General features: G+C 36.3%; 1 protein-coding gene across 1 annotated transcript; it reads right to left on the bottom strand.

The window, feature by feature from the left end:
• Window positions 1–6,347: 6,347 nt before the first annotated feature.
• On the bottom strand, window positions 6,348–8,013 carry LOC128661299 (gastrula zinc finger protein XlCGF26.1-like). Its single transcript, XM_053715569.1, has one exon. The coding sequence runs from the start codon at window positions 8,011–8,013 to the stop codon at window positions 6,415–6,417; it is 1,599 nt and encodes a 532-aa protein (XP_053571544.1). The 3' UTR covers window positions 6,348–6,414.
• Window positions 8,014–14,833: the final 6,820 nt, after the last annotated feature.

The following is a 14,833-nucleotide window of genomic DNA, read 5'->3' as shown; positions in this document are numbered from 1 at the left end:
GTTTCTAAACGGGAATATATATTGTTTCTGTATACCTGTAGGTAAGCTTTGTAAAAAATTAATCCATTTATTAAGGAATCTTTCAATCTCCTGTTCTGAATCGATTGATGTATCATACTGTTCAATAGTTAATTTTAAATGCAAATTATTTAGAAATTGCACAAAACTTGGAGAACTCTTCGATTTCCAGGAAGCAAAGATGGTGTTCCTGGCACATAAAACTGTAAAATTTATAAATGTTGTATTCAGATTAGATACCAAGGGTGTCTTTTCAAGTAGCAAAATGATGTCATCTAGTTTAAGGTGAATCTGTTGTCTGAATATTTTTGAGAGCCAAAATGAAATTTTAGCCCAAAAGGATGCAACCTTTGGACAACTCCAAAAACAATGGATCAAGTTAGCCTTCGGGAAATTACATCTCCAGCAGGCATAACAATAGTTTTTATTCCAGAGATTTAGTGCGTGAGGCGTTACATATGTACGATTAATCAATTTTAGCTGTGACTCTGTCCAAGCTAGTAACGGAGTAGCTTGCCAGGCCCTCAAAAAACTTTTGCTTATTGCATCAGTGTCAATCCCTGGCATATCAGATGACCATCTTTGTGCCAAGCAAGTAAGATGCTTCTCTCCTTTTTGTATTAGCAGCTTGTACCAGTAGGAGATGGAATGCACACCAGCACGGAAGAGGGCAATCCCTGTATACAAGCCCTCCCAACTAATATTATCAAAACTAGATTTCTTAGAATTCAAGTAGTGTCTCACTTGTAGATATCCAAAGAAGTCTTTGTTATCAACTTGAAAATTAGTTTTAATACTTTCAAATGAGTGGAGATTTCCAGACTCTCGGTTAATACATTGATCAAAGTAGGCCAGGCCCTTAACCTGCCAGTTTTTGAAGATCTTATTATTTATCCCCTCTGTAAATTCAGGATTACCTATAATAGGTAAATATTTAGAGTAGCTATAATCAGTTTTTATAAACTTGCATATTTTATGCCATGCGATAATAGGGTTTTTAAAAGTACACATCCTTTTTAACATGGTAGGTAGTTTAGGTGTATTTAAATGTATAAGAGCATTTAGGGAGAAGGGCCAGAAGAGGTCCTGTTCTAACTCCTTTATTTGAAAATATCCCATATCCACTAGCCAATCTGGAATAATTTTAACCAGGCAAGCCCAGTTATATTTTTGAAGACAGGGAAAACCAAATCCAGCTGAGTCTCTCTCAAGAACAAGTTTATCTAGAGATAGTTTGATTTTATCTTTCCCCCACAGAAAAAGCATAACAGCTTTATTCTTTCTTTTGAGATCGAAGGATTTTATGAACAAAGGCATGTTCTGCATTATATATAGGAATTTAGGGAGAATAGTCATTTTAACTAGGTTTATTTTGCCTGCTAGTGTAAGCGGGAAATTAATCCATCTTGATAAGTCATTTTCCGCTTTGTTAATCAATCCTACAAAGTTTTCCTCGTACCATTTTTCTGGAAATCTATTAACATTAATCCATAAGTACCTCAAGCTTTCCACTTCCTTAAAAAGGCATTCACCTTTGTAGTTACCTGATTTTTGAACCCATAGTATTTCAGATTTTTGTAAGTTTACCTTATAACCTGAGAAAGTACTGAAACTATCAAGAATTTTCATAAGTTTTGGAATATTTTCATCTGCTGTACTGATAAACACCAGTAAGTCATCCGCATAGAGGGATATTCTAAGCTCTTTGGAGCCTACTTTAATACCGTGCATGTTGTTCCTCAGCACTGATGCCAAAGGTTCTATACATAGATTAAACAGCAGTGGAGATAGCGGACATCCTTGCCTCGTCCCTCTGTTCAGTTGAAAACTTTCAGAGAGTAAGCAATTTACCACCAGTGCTGAGAATGGGTTATCGTATAATTTATAAATAAATTTAAGAAAATTACCTATTAGGCCAAAACGAGCTAGAGAACTAAAAAGGTGCTGCCATTCCATCGCGTCGAAAGCTTTTTCGGCATCTATGGCAATCACTGCCTTATCGCCTAAAAAAGTGTTGTCTTTAGCTTGAGCATTATAATAATCCACTGTTAGGAGCAGTTTCCTTAAGTTGGTAAAAGAGGACCTGCCTTTCATAACATAGTGACCAAACTGGAAGTGGTTTATTAGTTATATCACTAAAGATCACTCGCTAATTATATCACAAAGATAGTTATTGTATAATAAAGTTAAGCACATAGATAAAATTCAATTAAGGAGCTTCAACATGTTACTATGATTACAGTATATCATACCTATAAAAAGCAAGTGAGATCAAAATCTCTAAGCCCCTTGGGGTGCATAGTGTCTAACTTGTGGATCCACCACATTTATTTTTGCTTAAGAAGTTTTTCTCTGTCCCCCCCCATTTCTAGGTATTTTAACCTGTTCGATGACTTGCAACCTCAGTTGGCTAATTCCATGTCCTTGCTCTAAGAAATGCTTGGACAATGGGGCTTCTAGGTTTTTCCTTCTTATGTTGGAGCAATGTTGACACAATCGCTCCCTAACCTTTTGGGTGGTCTCTCCTAGATAGAAAAGGGAACACTGACATTTTATCAGATATACATTGAAAGAACTATAACAAGTGAAATATCCATTAAAATTTGTTCCTTTTATGATAGAACTACAGCTCATACACCCCAAGCAGGGGAAACTGCCATTCCTTTTACTCCCTATAAGTGTTTGTTGGATATTTTTTGCTGAGCCTATATCTGATTTCACCAAATGGTCACAAATGTTTTTGACCCTCCTGAATGCCATTAGTGGTGGTTCCCTGAACAACTTAATCTGGGGATTACATTCTCTAAGCACATGTCAATTTTTCCTTATTGCTTTTGTGATGGCATTACTATGGGGACTATATTGCGAGACAAAAACCAACCTACTCTCTTTATTCATTTTATCTTCCTTTGGTTTTGGGCTTTTTATCTCTTCAGGTTTTTTGTTAATGAGTTTCAATGGGTAACCTCTCTCTAAAAAACTTTTTGTCATCTCTTTGAGTCTTAAGTTCTTATCAACATCATTACTCACTATTCTCTGCACCCTAAGTAATTGGCTCTTAGGTAGTGAGTCCACCAATCTTTTGGGATGAAAACTGTCATATTTTAACAATGTATTCCTGTCTGTTTCTTTGTGATATAAATCAAATTTTAATGTATTTTTACCTTTTGACACCCTTGTGTCTAAAAAGGTAACTGACTCTTCACTGAAAGAAAGGGTACATTGTAACCCTCTAACCGCCGAATTGAGTTCACTAACAAACTGTTCCAGGGTTCCAATGCTGCCCCACCAAATGCCAAACACATCATTGATATAGCGCCACCATATCGTTCCGTGCTGTTTAAACAAATCACTCTCATATACAATTCATTCTTCAAATTCATTCATATAAAGGTTGGCATAAGATGGGACAACATTGGAACCCATGGCAGTTCCCTTGACCTGCACAAACTGCTCATCCTGGTTGTTTAAAAGGCAAATGTAGAGTACTTCCTATATGCCAGATGTGTTAATATGTTATCTCTTTGATATCATAAAAAAATATAAATATATATATATATATATATATATATATGTAATAACTCTACATTAATGGATAGCTTTATCTATTCATGGGATTGGATAACTATAGTTATTGTTATCCCCCATGATATGAATTATGTTGTTATTGGCCAAGCTCATTATTCTATCCTTATTCCTAGGACTAGTATGTATGTTGGTCTTTTATACATATTCCTATATCAGTGAAATTTATTTTTACTTAAAATGGATATATGTTAACCCTATTTAATGGTATTTTTGTCATTGTCATCATAGTAGTACAATTATTGAATTTATAAGGTTTATTTTATTTTAATTTAGATGATTGCATTAAGGTCAAGTTCACTATTTAGACCTTTGAGGTATAGGGTTACCATCTTGAAAATAAGTTCTGCTTCTTGATGGAGCAGTCTCTTTTCTATCTCCCCCCCCTTCCATCTGTCCTGACCTTCCTAATCCCCCAATATACACAATTATAATATCAATATGGATATTTTAAACGATTCTTATCCAGTACTGTGTACGCCTGTAAAAACTACCAACAATAGGAATGAATAGTATATAAAAAATAAAATACATTTTCAGAGAGAAGAATTATATTAGTATCTATTAACTGCACTGCACAAGCATATAAGAATGGCAATTAAAAGGGACACTGAACCCAATTTTTTTCTTTCGTGATTCAGATAAAGCATGCAATTTTAAGCAACTTTCTAATTAACGCCTATTATCAAATTTTCTTCATTCTCTTGGTATGTTTATTTGAAAAGCAAAAATGTAAGTTTAGACGCCGGCCCATTTTTGGTGAACAACCAGGGTTGTCCTTGCTGATTGGACAGCACCAATAAACAAGTGCTGACCATGGTTCTGAACCAAACATTTGCTTAGCTTAGATGCCCACTTTTTAAAATAAAGATAGCAAGATAATGAAGAAAAAATGATAATAGAAGTAAATTAGAACATTGTTTAAAATTGCATGCTCTATCTGAATCATGAAATAAAAAAATTGGGTTCAGTATCCCTTTAAGGAGTTAAGAAAACAGAAGACGTAAATGAACAGAGCTATAAAAGGCAAGAAATCAATGATATCAGGTATCTTGAGAAAGGTTCCCCAGCCGAAACACGTTGAACTTGATATATTTATTCAAAGATACAGAACACGGAGAGGAGTCAAAAACGGATCCACAGAGGTCCCGCATTAATACTCCAAGGACCCATCTTAAGCAGCAAAAAAGCCCGTATTGCAGAACTGCTACCCCAGCAAAGAACTGGACAAAAATCCAAGAACACAGAGTACGGACAGGAGGTAAAGACCAGATCCATAGAGGTCCCACAATGACCCGTCTCAAACAGCAAAGAAGCCTGTGTAGCAGAACTGCTACCCCAACAAAAGGATTCACAAAAGGGAAATAAAGGTGAAGTGACCAGCATCCGGCATTGGAGATTGCTCCAGATCGCTTTCCATAGGTGAGACTGTACGCTTGAACTCCATTTGAAATACTGGAGATTCACCCCCACCACCAAATAACATCTTTTATAGTGCACTGTGAACTGGAATATAAGGTACTATTTGGCCGTAGAGCCGAAGATTTGTATTTATTAACTACTTACAATCAACTTACATTCATAAATGTGTTAATCGTGATAATCATGACAAATTGAGAAAACTAACATGACTATGATACAAAATTTACTGCATAACAACTCAAACAGGAAAAGAAAACAATCTAAGTAACACCATTACAGCTTGCTTCTTTTATTAGTACAGTTAGAGACTTTATCTTCTTAATATCTGCAAGTTTGTGATTAATATTCGTTGGATTTAGACTTTATTACCAGAAATATCATCTCCGATTTAAACAAGTATCACGCATCTCTAATGTTATCTAACTCGATAACAACACCTGAAAACCATTTGTTTAAGTGCAGATTACTTTTTGCTCCAGATTTTGTATTCACAATATGATCTAAACAAATCTGAAGAATCTTAATGTTATAGCTGCTAGAAATGTATATATGTTGTAGACAACTTTATGCAAAGTGTTCCTCCTATTTAGTATCACAACTATAATACGACTTTTACTATCATCATATATAAGTGAATAAGGATTGCTATTTTTATTATTTTTATTTACGAATATCTGATACATATTGACACTGGTGTCTAGATAAAAGCTTTTACTACATTTTTAAGTATTGTTTTTTAGATTGTCTACCCATATGGGATTTTAATATAATCACCATTAAACATATTTGTTTTATACTTACGAATATTGGTCATATTTCCTCTCAGTAACAGGAGTACATAGTACACTAAATGTAAATGTAATTATTTTCTCCCCTATGTGAATCAAACGTACAACTCCTAACACTGTCATACTAATAAACACTGGGGGTGTTTTGGTAATGAATAGTTGTATAAACTGGTCAGTATGAGGGCAGATTTGTATATCCCTGTGTCGTATTTGGATTCTATCACATTTATATGAGAGAAACTGAAGTGCACATATATAGAGGCACAAAGGACATCAGGAGAGCACTTCCAATCCGAGGCTTCTATAACTAGGATTTAGAAAGTATTATTACAATAACATCTCTTTTGATGCTTCTATTTAGAGAGTTTGTCCTCTTTAGGATAATTGTAAAAAAGTTTGTACACTGTGTAAAGTTTATTTGTGTGTAAATATTTGGTGTTTTGTGATACCTGATTTAAATAAAAAACCTTTTTCCACTTTCTAAACATGTGAAAGGTTTCTTCCCTTGTGAATCCTTTCATGTTTTCTCAGATTACTCATTTGTGTAAAGCTATTTCCACACTCTGTACATGTAAAAGGCTTTTCCCCTTTGTGAATCCTTTCATGCGTTTTCAGATCTCTCTTTTCTGTAAAACATTTTCCACACTCTGTACATGTGAATCCTTTCATGCCTTTTCAGAGAACTCTTTTCTGTAAAACTTTTTCCACACTCTGTACATGCAAAAAGCTTTTCCCCTGTGTGAATCATTTCATGTTTTCTCAGATTACCCTTATCTGTAAAACTTTTTCCACACTCTGTACATGTAAAAGGCTTTTCTCCTGTGTGACTTCTTTCATGATTTTTCAGATCACTCTTCCGTGTAAAACTTTTTCCACACTCTGTACATGTGAAAGGCTTTTCCCCTGTGTGAATCCTTTCATGCCTTTTCAGATCACTCTTTTCTGTAAAACATTTTCCACACTCTGTACATATGAAAGGCTTTTCCCCTGTGTGAAATCTTTCATGTTTTCTCAGATTACCCTTATCTGTAAAACTTTTTCCACACTCTGTACATGTGAAAAGCTTTTCTCCTGTGTGAATCCTTTCATGATTTGTCAGACTACTTATTTGTGTAAAACTTATTCCACACTCTGTACATGTAAAAGGCTTTTCCCCTGTGTGAATCCTTTCATGCCTTTTCAGATTACCCTTATCTGTAAAACATTTTCCACACTCTGTGCATATGAAAGGCTTTTCCCCTGTGTGAAATCTTTCATGTTTTCTCAGATTACCCTTATCTGTAAAACTTTTTCCACACTCTGTACATGTGAAAAGCTTTTCTCCTGTGTGAATCCTTTCATGATTTGTCAGACTACTTATTTGTGTAAAACTTATTCCACACTCTGTACATGTAAAAGGCTTTTCCCCTGTGTGAATCCTTTCATGCCGTTTCAGATCACTCTTTTCTGTAAAACATTTTCCACACTCTGTACATGTGAAAGGCTTTTCCCCTGTGTGAAATCTTTCATGTTTTCTCAGACTACTCTTTTCTGTAAAACGTTTTCCACACTCTGTACATGTGAAAAGCTTTTCTCCTGTGTGAATCCTTTCATGATTTGTCAGACTACTCTTTTCTGTAAAACTTTTTCCACACTCTGTACATGTGAAAGGCTTTTCTCCTGTGTGACTCCTTTCATGCTTTTTGAGATTTCTCTTTTCTGTAAAACTTTTTCCACACTCTGTACATGTGAAAGGCTTTTCTCCTGTGTGACTCCTTTCATGCTTTTTGAGATTTCTCTTTTCTGTAAAACTTTTTCCACACTCTGCACATGTGAAAGGCTTTTCTCCTGTGTGAATCCTTTCATGTTTTCTCAGAGTACTCTTTTCTGTAAAACGTTTTCCACACTCTGTACATGTGAAAAGCTTTTCTCCTGTGTGAATCCTTTCATGGTTTTTCAGATTACTTATTTGTGTAAAACTTTTTCCACACTCTGTACATGTGAATGGCTTTTCTCCTGTGTGAATCCTTTCATGCTTTTTCAGATCACTCTTTTGTGTAAAACTTTTTCCACACTCTGTACAGCTAAATGATATTACCCCCATGTGGGTCCTTTCATGAGCTAGACGTTTTGTTATTTGTATAAAACATTTGACACCCTCAGTACATGTGTTTGGCTTCTCACCTGTGTGAATGTTGTGGTGTTCTAGGAGATGAGACATATCTAAAGCTTTTCTCACATTCTGTACATTTGAAATGTTTCTCCTTTGTATGAATTATTTGGCTAGACTGTAGACTTTTCTCTTCTTTAAAATGTTTTAAAAACTCAGTAAATGTTTGTGGCTTGTCCTCAGGGATAATAATTTCACTAGATAAGGCATAATTCTTGTCCTCTTGTTTGATGACTAAATTACTCTCTGTACATAATGATTGCTGACCAGTTCCTGCCAATTCACCATCTTCTTTAAATATCTGCTGTGATTTCCCCAATTTTTGTGAATAATCATTAGTGTCTAAAAATGTTGGAGTCTGTGGCATCATTCTGATGCTTGCTGTAGTGAAGGGTTGATATGAACTATTCATGTGTTTGTCTACATAAAAAGAAATTAAAGAAAGAAAAATAACAATATGTATTCTTTATAATATATTCCATTTAAATACAAAATCATATTATTAGTTTATACACAAAAGAAATGTCTTCCATTTTTTGTTTATTTACCTATAAATCATAAATTAAAAAATGATGACAAAGAATGTTGCATAATGTTCTCAGCCAGGGAACAAGTACACCTGTATTCCGCGCAAGAGAGGTGGCATCCAACATCCTCATTGAACATTGCACAAGCAAGCGCACAAACAGTAATGCACGGCTCATGCTCAACCAGTTGGATGAGAACATGATTTCTTAATCATCACAGATTAATAATCAGTTTGAGATGTTTTGAGAGGGTAAGAAGCAGTGATTTTACAATACTTTTAAGCTTCAGCTGTGGTTGTTTAATTTATATAAACAACCAAAAACTTTATTAGTTTAATATTTACCGCAAAATTAAGCACACAAATCAGGGGCGGTTCTGGGGTGGTGTAAGGAATCTATATCCTTTTCCCTTTAGGACCACGCTGTCACACTACTGTGTGTTAATCCAACCCACTCTCCCTACTTAACTGCTACCTTGATGTTTAGCAGGTGCTTTGTTATTTTGTTCAAGCAAGGAAAACAGCCATAGAAATTCTCAGAATGAGTTTTCTATATTTTGTTCTACCTGGATTTATTGGTTACCTCTCCAGAATTAAGAACTTTGTATTTCGCTGTTCAGCACTTTTTACATTCCTGGTTGCAGAGTAATTGACGTAATTCAGGTTTCCCTCTAACGGAGTTTCATTTCCATATAGGAATCCTGTTTCCAATTTATTGACCTATCCTCTACAAATTACCATACTCCTATGTAGTTGTCGATTACAGCTAAACATTTCTACAGAGATAAATCTTTGAGATTACAACTGCCACTCTGTGTTATCGTAACTATGACACACCCACTGGCTCGTCATCATCCTCTCAGCTAACTCCGGGTAAACCACCTACATCACCAGTATCGAGGATTCCTGGTCAGCCGCAGCATTACCAATTCCTCTGAGTTCCATAACAGAAGTTCTATACTATACTCTGCTACCTATTATTCAGTTTCTCAAGTACTTCTCTTGCTGTATCATATATTATCAAGTAGTTGATACATGTTAATACTTGATCCAATTATTACGTATTAATTTCACTTAAGGCAGCCAAAAATCTTTTGGATATATCTGATCTATTGCCATGTGATACATTAACCAACTTGTCTGCAGTTGCAATCCACAGATGTTCAGGATTTCAGAGATTCCAAGGTCTATTCTTACATAATAACAAAGCCATAACATGGATCCAGCAGACCTCCCCCAAATAGTTTACAATCTGTCTCAATGTGTGGATCAGGGCCTAAGGGATCTACTGTACAAGTGGAAAATGACAGACACTCTCAGGAAGGTCATCAGTGAATCACTTTCCAGTAAGCCTGTATTATCTGATAACAAACCAGAACCACAACTATCCCCTCCAGATCTGTTTTATTGTGACAGAAAGGTATTTTGCAAGTTTAAAAATGCTTGTTTGCTGACATTCAACCTTAAACCAAACACTTATCCCAATGACAGGATTAAGGTTTTAACATTGATTTCTTTTTTAAGAGAAGAACCCAAGGTCTGGGCTGACTCATACTATGAATCAGATAATCTGATATTACCTTCATTGGATGCCTTTTTGTCTGTAATGGATGAATTGTATCTCAACACCAATTTGCAAATTATTGCAGAAAGCAAAAATGAGAGCACTGAAGCAAGGGAACAGACCAGTTGAAATGTATATAACAGAGTTTAAACAGTATGCAACTGACTCCCAATGGAATACTGTGGCATTGAGAAATCAGTATAGGCTAGTAGTCTGACTTGGTGACTGTGACTGTTTATTATCTATTGTCTTAAATTTAGCATTGTATTGTGCTAGATCTTAAATAACCCTCTGTGCCTGAACACAGTGTTATCTATATGGCCCACGTGTACTTTCTGTCTCTTTGTGTTGAAAAGAGATTTAAAAAGCATGTCATAAGAGGCAGCCCTCAAAGGCTTAGAAATTAGCATATGAGCCTACCTATGTTTAGTTTAAACTAAGAATACCAAGAGAAAAAAGCTAATTTGATGATAAAAGTAAATTGGAAAGTCGATTAAAATTAAAAGTCCTATCTGAATAATGAAAGTTTAATTTATACTTGACTGTCCCTTTAAGGACTGTCCTATACTGGACAAGAATAAGAAAAGTAAGTGCAATGCCTCTTTAACCTCATTAATTGTACATGACAAACCAGTTTGATTGAATGATGACAGAAGCAATCCTTGACACAGCAGCCTTTGGAAATTATATTGACAACACTTTAATTGATAAGAATAAAATACCACTCATAAAAAAAGAAAACACCTGTGTCAATCCGTGTAGTCGATGGTTCAGAAATCTTCACTGGTCCTATTACACTGTACCTATTTTAGTCAAAATCTTTTTTTATTGAAGTGAGTCAGTACACATCCAACAACACATATGCACATTGTGGTATACATTACAGTATTAAATATGTTAAAGAATGGCACAGATCCAAACATTTGTAAACAAGTGTCATATAAGGAAGAGAGAGGAAAGAAAAAAACTTGTTATAGCCATAAGATTAGGGGGGGAAAGGGGGGGGAAAGGGAGGGGAACTGTCCAGCCTCGGAATCTTGTTGAAAAGCGGCATTCCACTCTATTTAAAATTAGACACCATTAACTTAGTTAGACGTCGTTGTTTTAATGTATTCATCCCATATTGCTTGTAATGATATAAAGTTGTCAGTGCTACCTCTCTTGTAGACTGAATATTCCTCTAGCTCTAGTAATTCGGTCACTTTAGCCCTCCACATTCCCAGAGTGGGAACATCTTTCGCTTTCCAGTGTTTGGCGATCAGGATTTTAGCGCTATTAGTAAATATTCTGAACAGAGGAAGAAGAGATTTAAAAGGGAGCTTGACGGACTTATTTAGCAGCCAGATAAGGGGATCAGCTGGCAGGGTCGCACGTAATATAGTACTGATCTCATCTATTACTTTGTACCAAAAATGGTTTAGTTGAGAGCACCACCACCACATGTGGCCCATGCCACTCCCCACGTGGCCGCATCTCCAACATTTATTATTGGTGTTGTGATATAATCGATGTAACTTCCTTGGGGTTAGATACCAGCAGTGTAGTATTTTATAATTGGTCTCTAGAATAGATGCTGAGGTGGATGACTTTTTGGTATTAATGAATATATTAGTGGCTGTTTGAGGTAAAATAATTATTCCCAGCTCCCTTTCCCACATTTCTATGGAGTAAGGAAGATTACCCGGTGAGGGTTGGGTGAGGATTTTATATATAGCGGAAAGAGAGTGTTTAATTGGAGAGTTTAAGAGATAGAGTTTCTCAATATTAGTTGGAGGACGAGTCATGTTATTTTTATGTTTATGTGTGGATATATAGTTATGGAGTCTTCTATATGAAAACCAGTTGCGCGCCCATTCATAGCCCTTATCTATCAGTTGTGCTTGAGTATTTATGGAGTCGTTAGTGGTGACGTTATGTAGGAGAATATCATCGTCATTAGTGGTAATAGGTAGTGATGTATGTAAGAGATTTATAGAGAAGTCAGGGTTATTTCTGAGGGAAGTTAAAGGACCAGGATTAGAGGATAGACAAGGGTGATGGTAAGAAGCCCTTTTCCACTGTGTAAAAGTCTCTTTTGTGATGGGGTTAAGTAGTATTTTGATTTGCTCTTGGAATTTAGGGTTCCAGCATATAGAAGCTAGTGGCAAGTCGGGATTAAGTTGTTTCTCAAGTCGGACCCACCTCCTCTGACCATCTCCCACCCTCCAATCCAGAATTCTTTGCAGGTGAATGGACATTCTATAGTTTTCTAGGTCGGGTAGACCCAACCCACCATGTTCCCGCGATAGCAGCATGGTCTTTTTATTTATTCTAGGTGGTTTTTTCTTCCACACGAAAGAGTTGATTAGGCTTTGTATTTGGGTGAGGTACTTAGGAGGTAAAGGCACCGGGACCGCACTCATAATATAAAGTAATCTTGGGAAGATATTCATTTTTATAGTGTGGATTCTGCCCCACCAGGAGAGTTTTTTCGAGCCCCAAGAAGAGAGGTCCCGCATTATTGCTGTTTTGATATGTGTGTAGTTAATATGAAATAAGTCGTCGACTGACAGAGGGAGATATATTCCCAGGTATTTGAGAGCTTTAGAACACCACTACACTGTACCTATTTTAACTACTATACACAATTTCCACCATGCATATATAGTTTTCAAAGTCATTCCTTCCCCATTATTCCCTTTAGTGCTAGGTCTTCAATGGTTACGCATTCATGAACCCACACTTGATTGGAAAACTCTCCAAATAACCTTACAATCTTCATTACTGTCAACAAACCTGTTATACACACTCTCCTATTATGCAAATATCAAAAGTATCTGAAGATCAACTTAACATTCCTAAAATATATTCAGAATTTGTGAGGCAGAAAATCTCCCTCCGCATAGATCTTACAATTGTCCAATTGAATTGAAGCCAGGAACTACACCTCCATATGGACATCTATACCCTTTAAGTCAGCCAAACTTAATCATCTAAAGACTTATTTGGAAGACAACTTGAAAAAGGGGTTTATATGACCATCTGTATCACCAGCCGCTGCTGGTATGTTCTTCTTTAGGAATAAGGATCAGTCACTTCGACCTATAGTTGATTACAGGGATCTCAACAAAATCACAATCAAAAATAGGTATCCTCTCCATTGATTCCTGAATTGATTGAACGACTACATCAAGATAAGTGGTTCACAAAATTGGATCTCAGGGGAGCCTATTCCGCATAAGGGAGGGTGATGAGTGGTTGGTCGCATTTAGAAACAGATATGGGTTATACGAGTACCTGGTGATGCCCTTCAGCTTATGCAATGCCCCAGCCACCTTTCAGCACTTTATTAATGATGTCTTCAGGGAATTGCTGGATATATGTGTAGTAGTTTACTTCGATGATATCTTAATCTATTCTCAGTCTATTGACGCACATATCAAACATGTTAGGTGGGTGCTATCAAGACTTCAAGTGCACTGATTATATGCCAAAGCTGAAAAGTGTGTTTTTCACACTCAGGATATATCCTTTCTTGGTTATACCATTAGGGTCCCAAAGGAATTCAGATGCAGGAGAATAAGGTAGATGCCATGAAGCAATGGCCTCAGCCTACCACCAGGAAAGAACTACAACAGTTCCTGGGTTTCAGCAACTATCATAGGAAATTTTTAAAAGGGTTTTCCAAAATCGCTAAACCCCTCACCCAACTTACTACTATTCCATTGGAATAACGAGGCTGCACACTCTTTTGAATATCTAAAAGAATATTTCACTTCAGCACCCATTCTTCGCTTCCCTGACCCTTACATTACAGTTTATATTAGAAGTCGATTCCTCTGACTATGCTCTGGGAGCTGTCCTCTCACAAATGAAGAATCTTCACAAACCTCTACATCCTGTGGCTTATTAATCCAAGGTTATGTCACCTCCAGAGATGAACTACCCCATAGGGGAAAAGGAACTTTTGGTAATAAAAAGATCCTTTGAACATTGGAGACATTTGCTTGAAGGCACTGAACTCCCGATTATAATTTATAATGATCACAGGAACCTTGAATATACAGGAACCTCGAATATCCCCAGAAAAATAAAACTCTATCAGGTAGACAAGTAAGGTGGAGTCTGTATTTCAGAAGATTCAACTACCAAATCATTTACAGACCAGGATCAAAAAATGGGAAAACTAACGCTCTATTTCGAAAAGAACAAAGACCATTATCATCTCCATCACCTGCCTCCATCATTCCTCAAAAGAATTTCTGAGGATTGTTACCAGTATTCTCCTCATAACTTTAATCTGCCTTAAGTACAGATAAGGATCTGCCAATCAAAGACCTCAAAAAGGTCAAATCTCTACATACCTGAAGAAATTAGATCTGTAGTACTCACACAGCATCATGACTCTCCCCTCTCTGGACACCCTGGAATCAGGAGAACTAAAGATCTTTTAGATAGACTTTATTGGTGGCCTAATATGTCTAACGATGTCAGAGAATATATTCAAAATTGTACAACTTGCACAACATCAAAACCAGAGAACAAATCTCCTTACAGTCTACTGATGCCCATACAGATAACAGACTAACCTTGGAATCACTTGGGATCGGACTTTATCGTTGATCTACCGCTCAGTTCAAGAAATAATACGATCCTTGTGGTCATCGATTTACTTACTAAGATGGCTCATTTCATCCCATAAACTCCCTTCATCAGCACAAACAGCACAACTTTTCCTAGATCATGTAGTCAAATACCATGGTATTCCCTCCATATTGACTACTGACAGAGGTAATCAGTTC

This window comes from Bombina bombina, chromosome 5 (assembly GCF_027579735.1).
Source record: "Bombina bombina isolate aBomBom1 chromosome 5, aBomBom1.pri, whole genome shotgun sequence".
NCBI lineage: Eukaryota > Metazoa > Chordata > Amphibia > Anura > Bombinatoridae > Bombina > Bombina bombina.
Note: the sequence above shows the minus strand (reverse complement) of the source record. Positions and strands in the feature narration are given on the sequence as shown.

Coding starts and splice junctions, on each gene's coding strand:
- LOC128661299 (XM_053715569.1), bottom strand. CDS start 8,013: ATGTCTCATCTCCTAGAACACCACAACATTCACACAGGTGAGAAGCCA.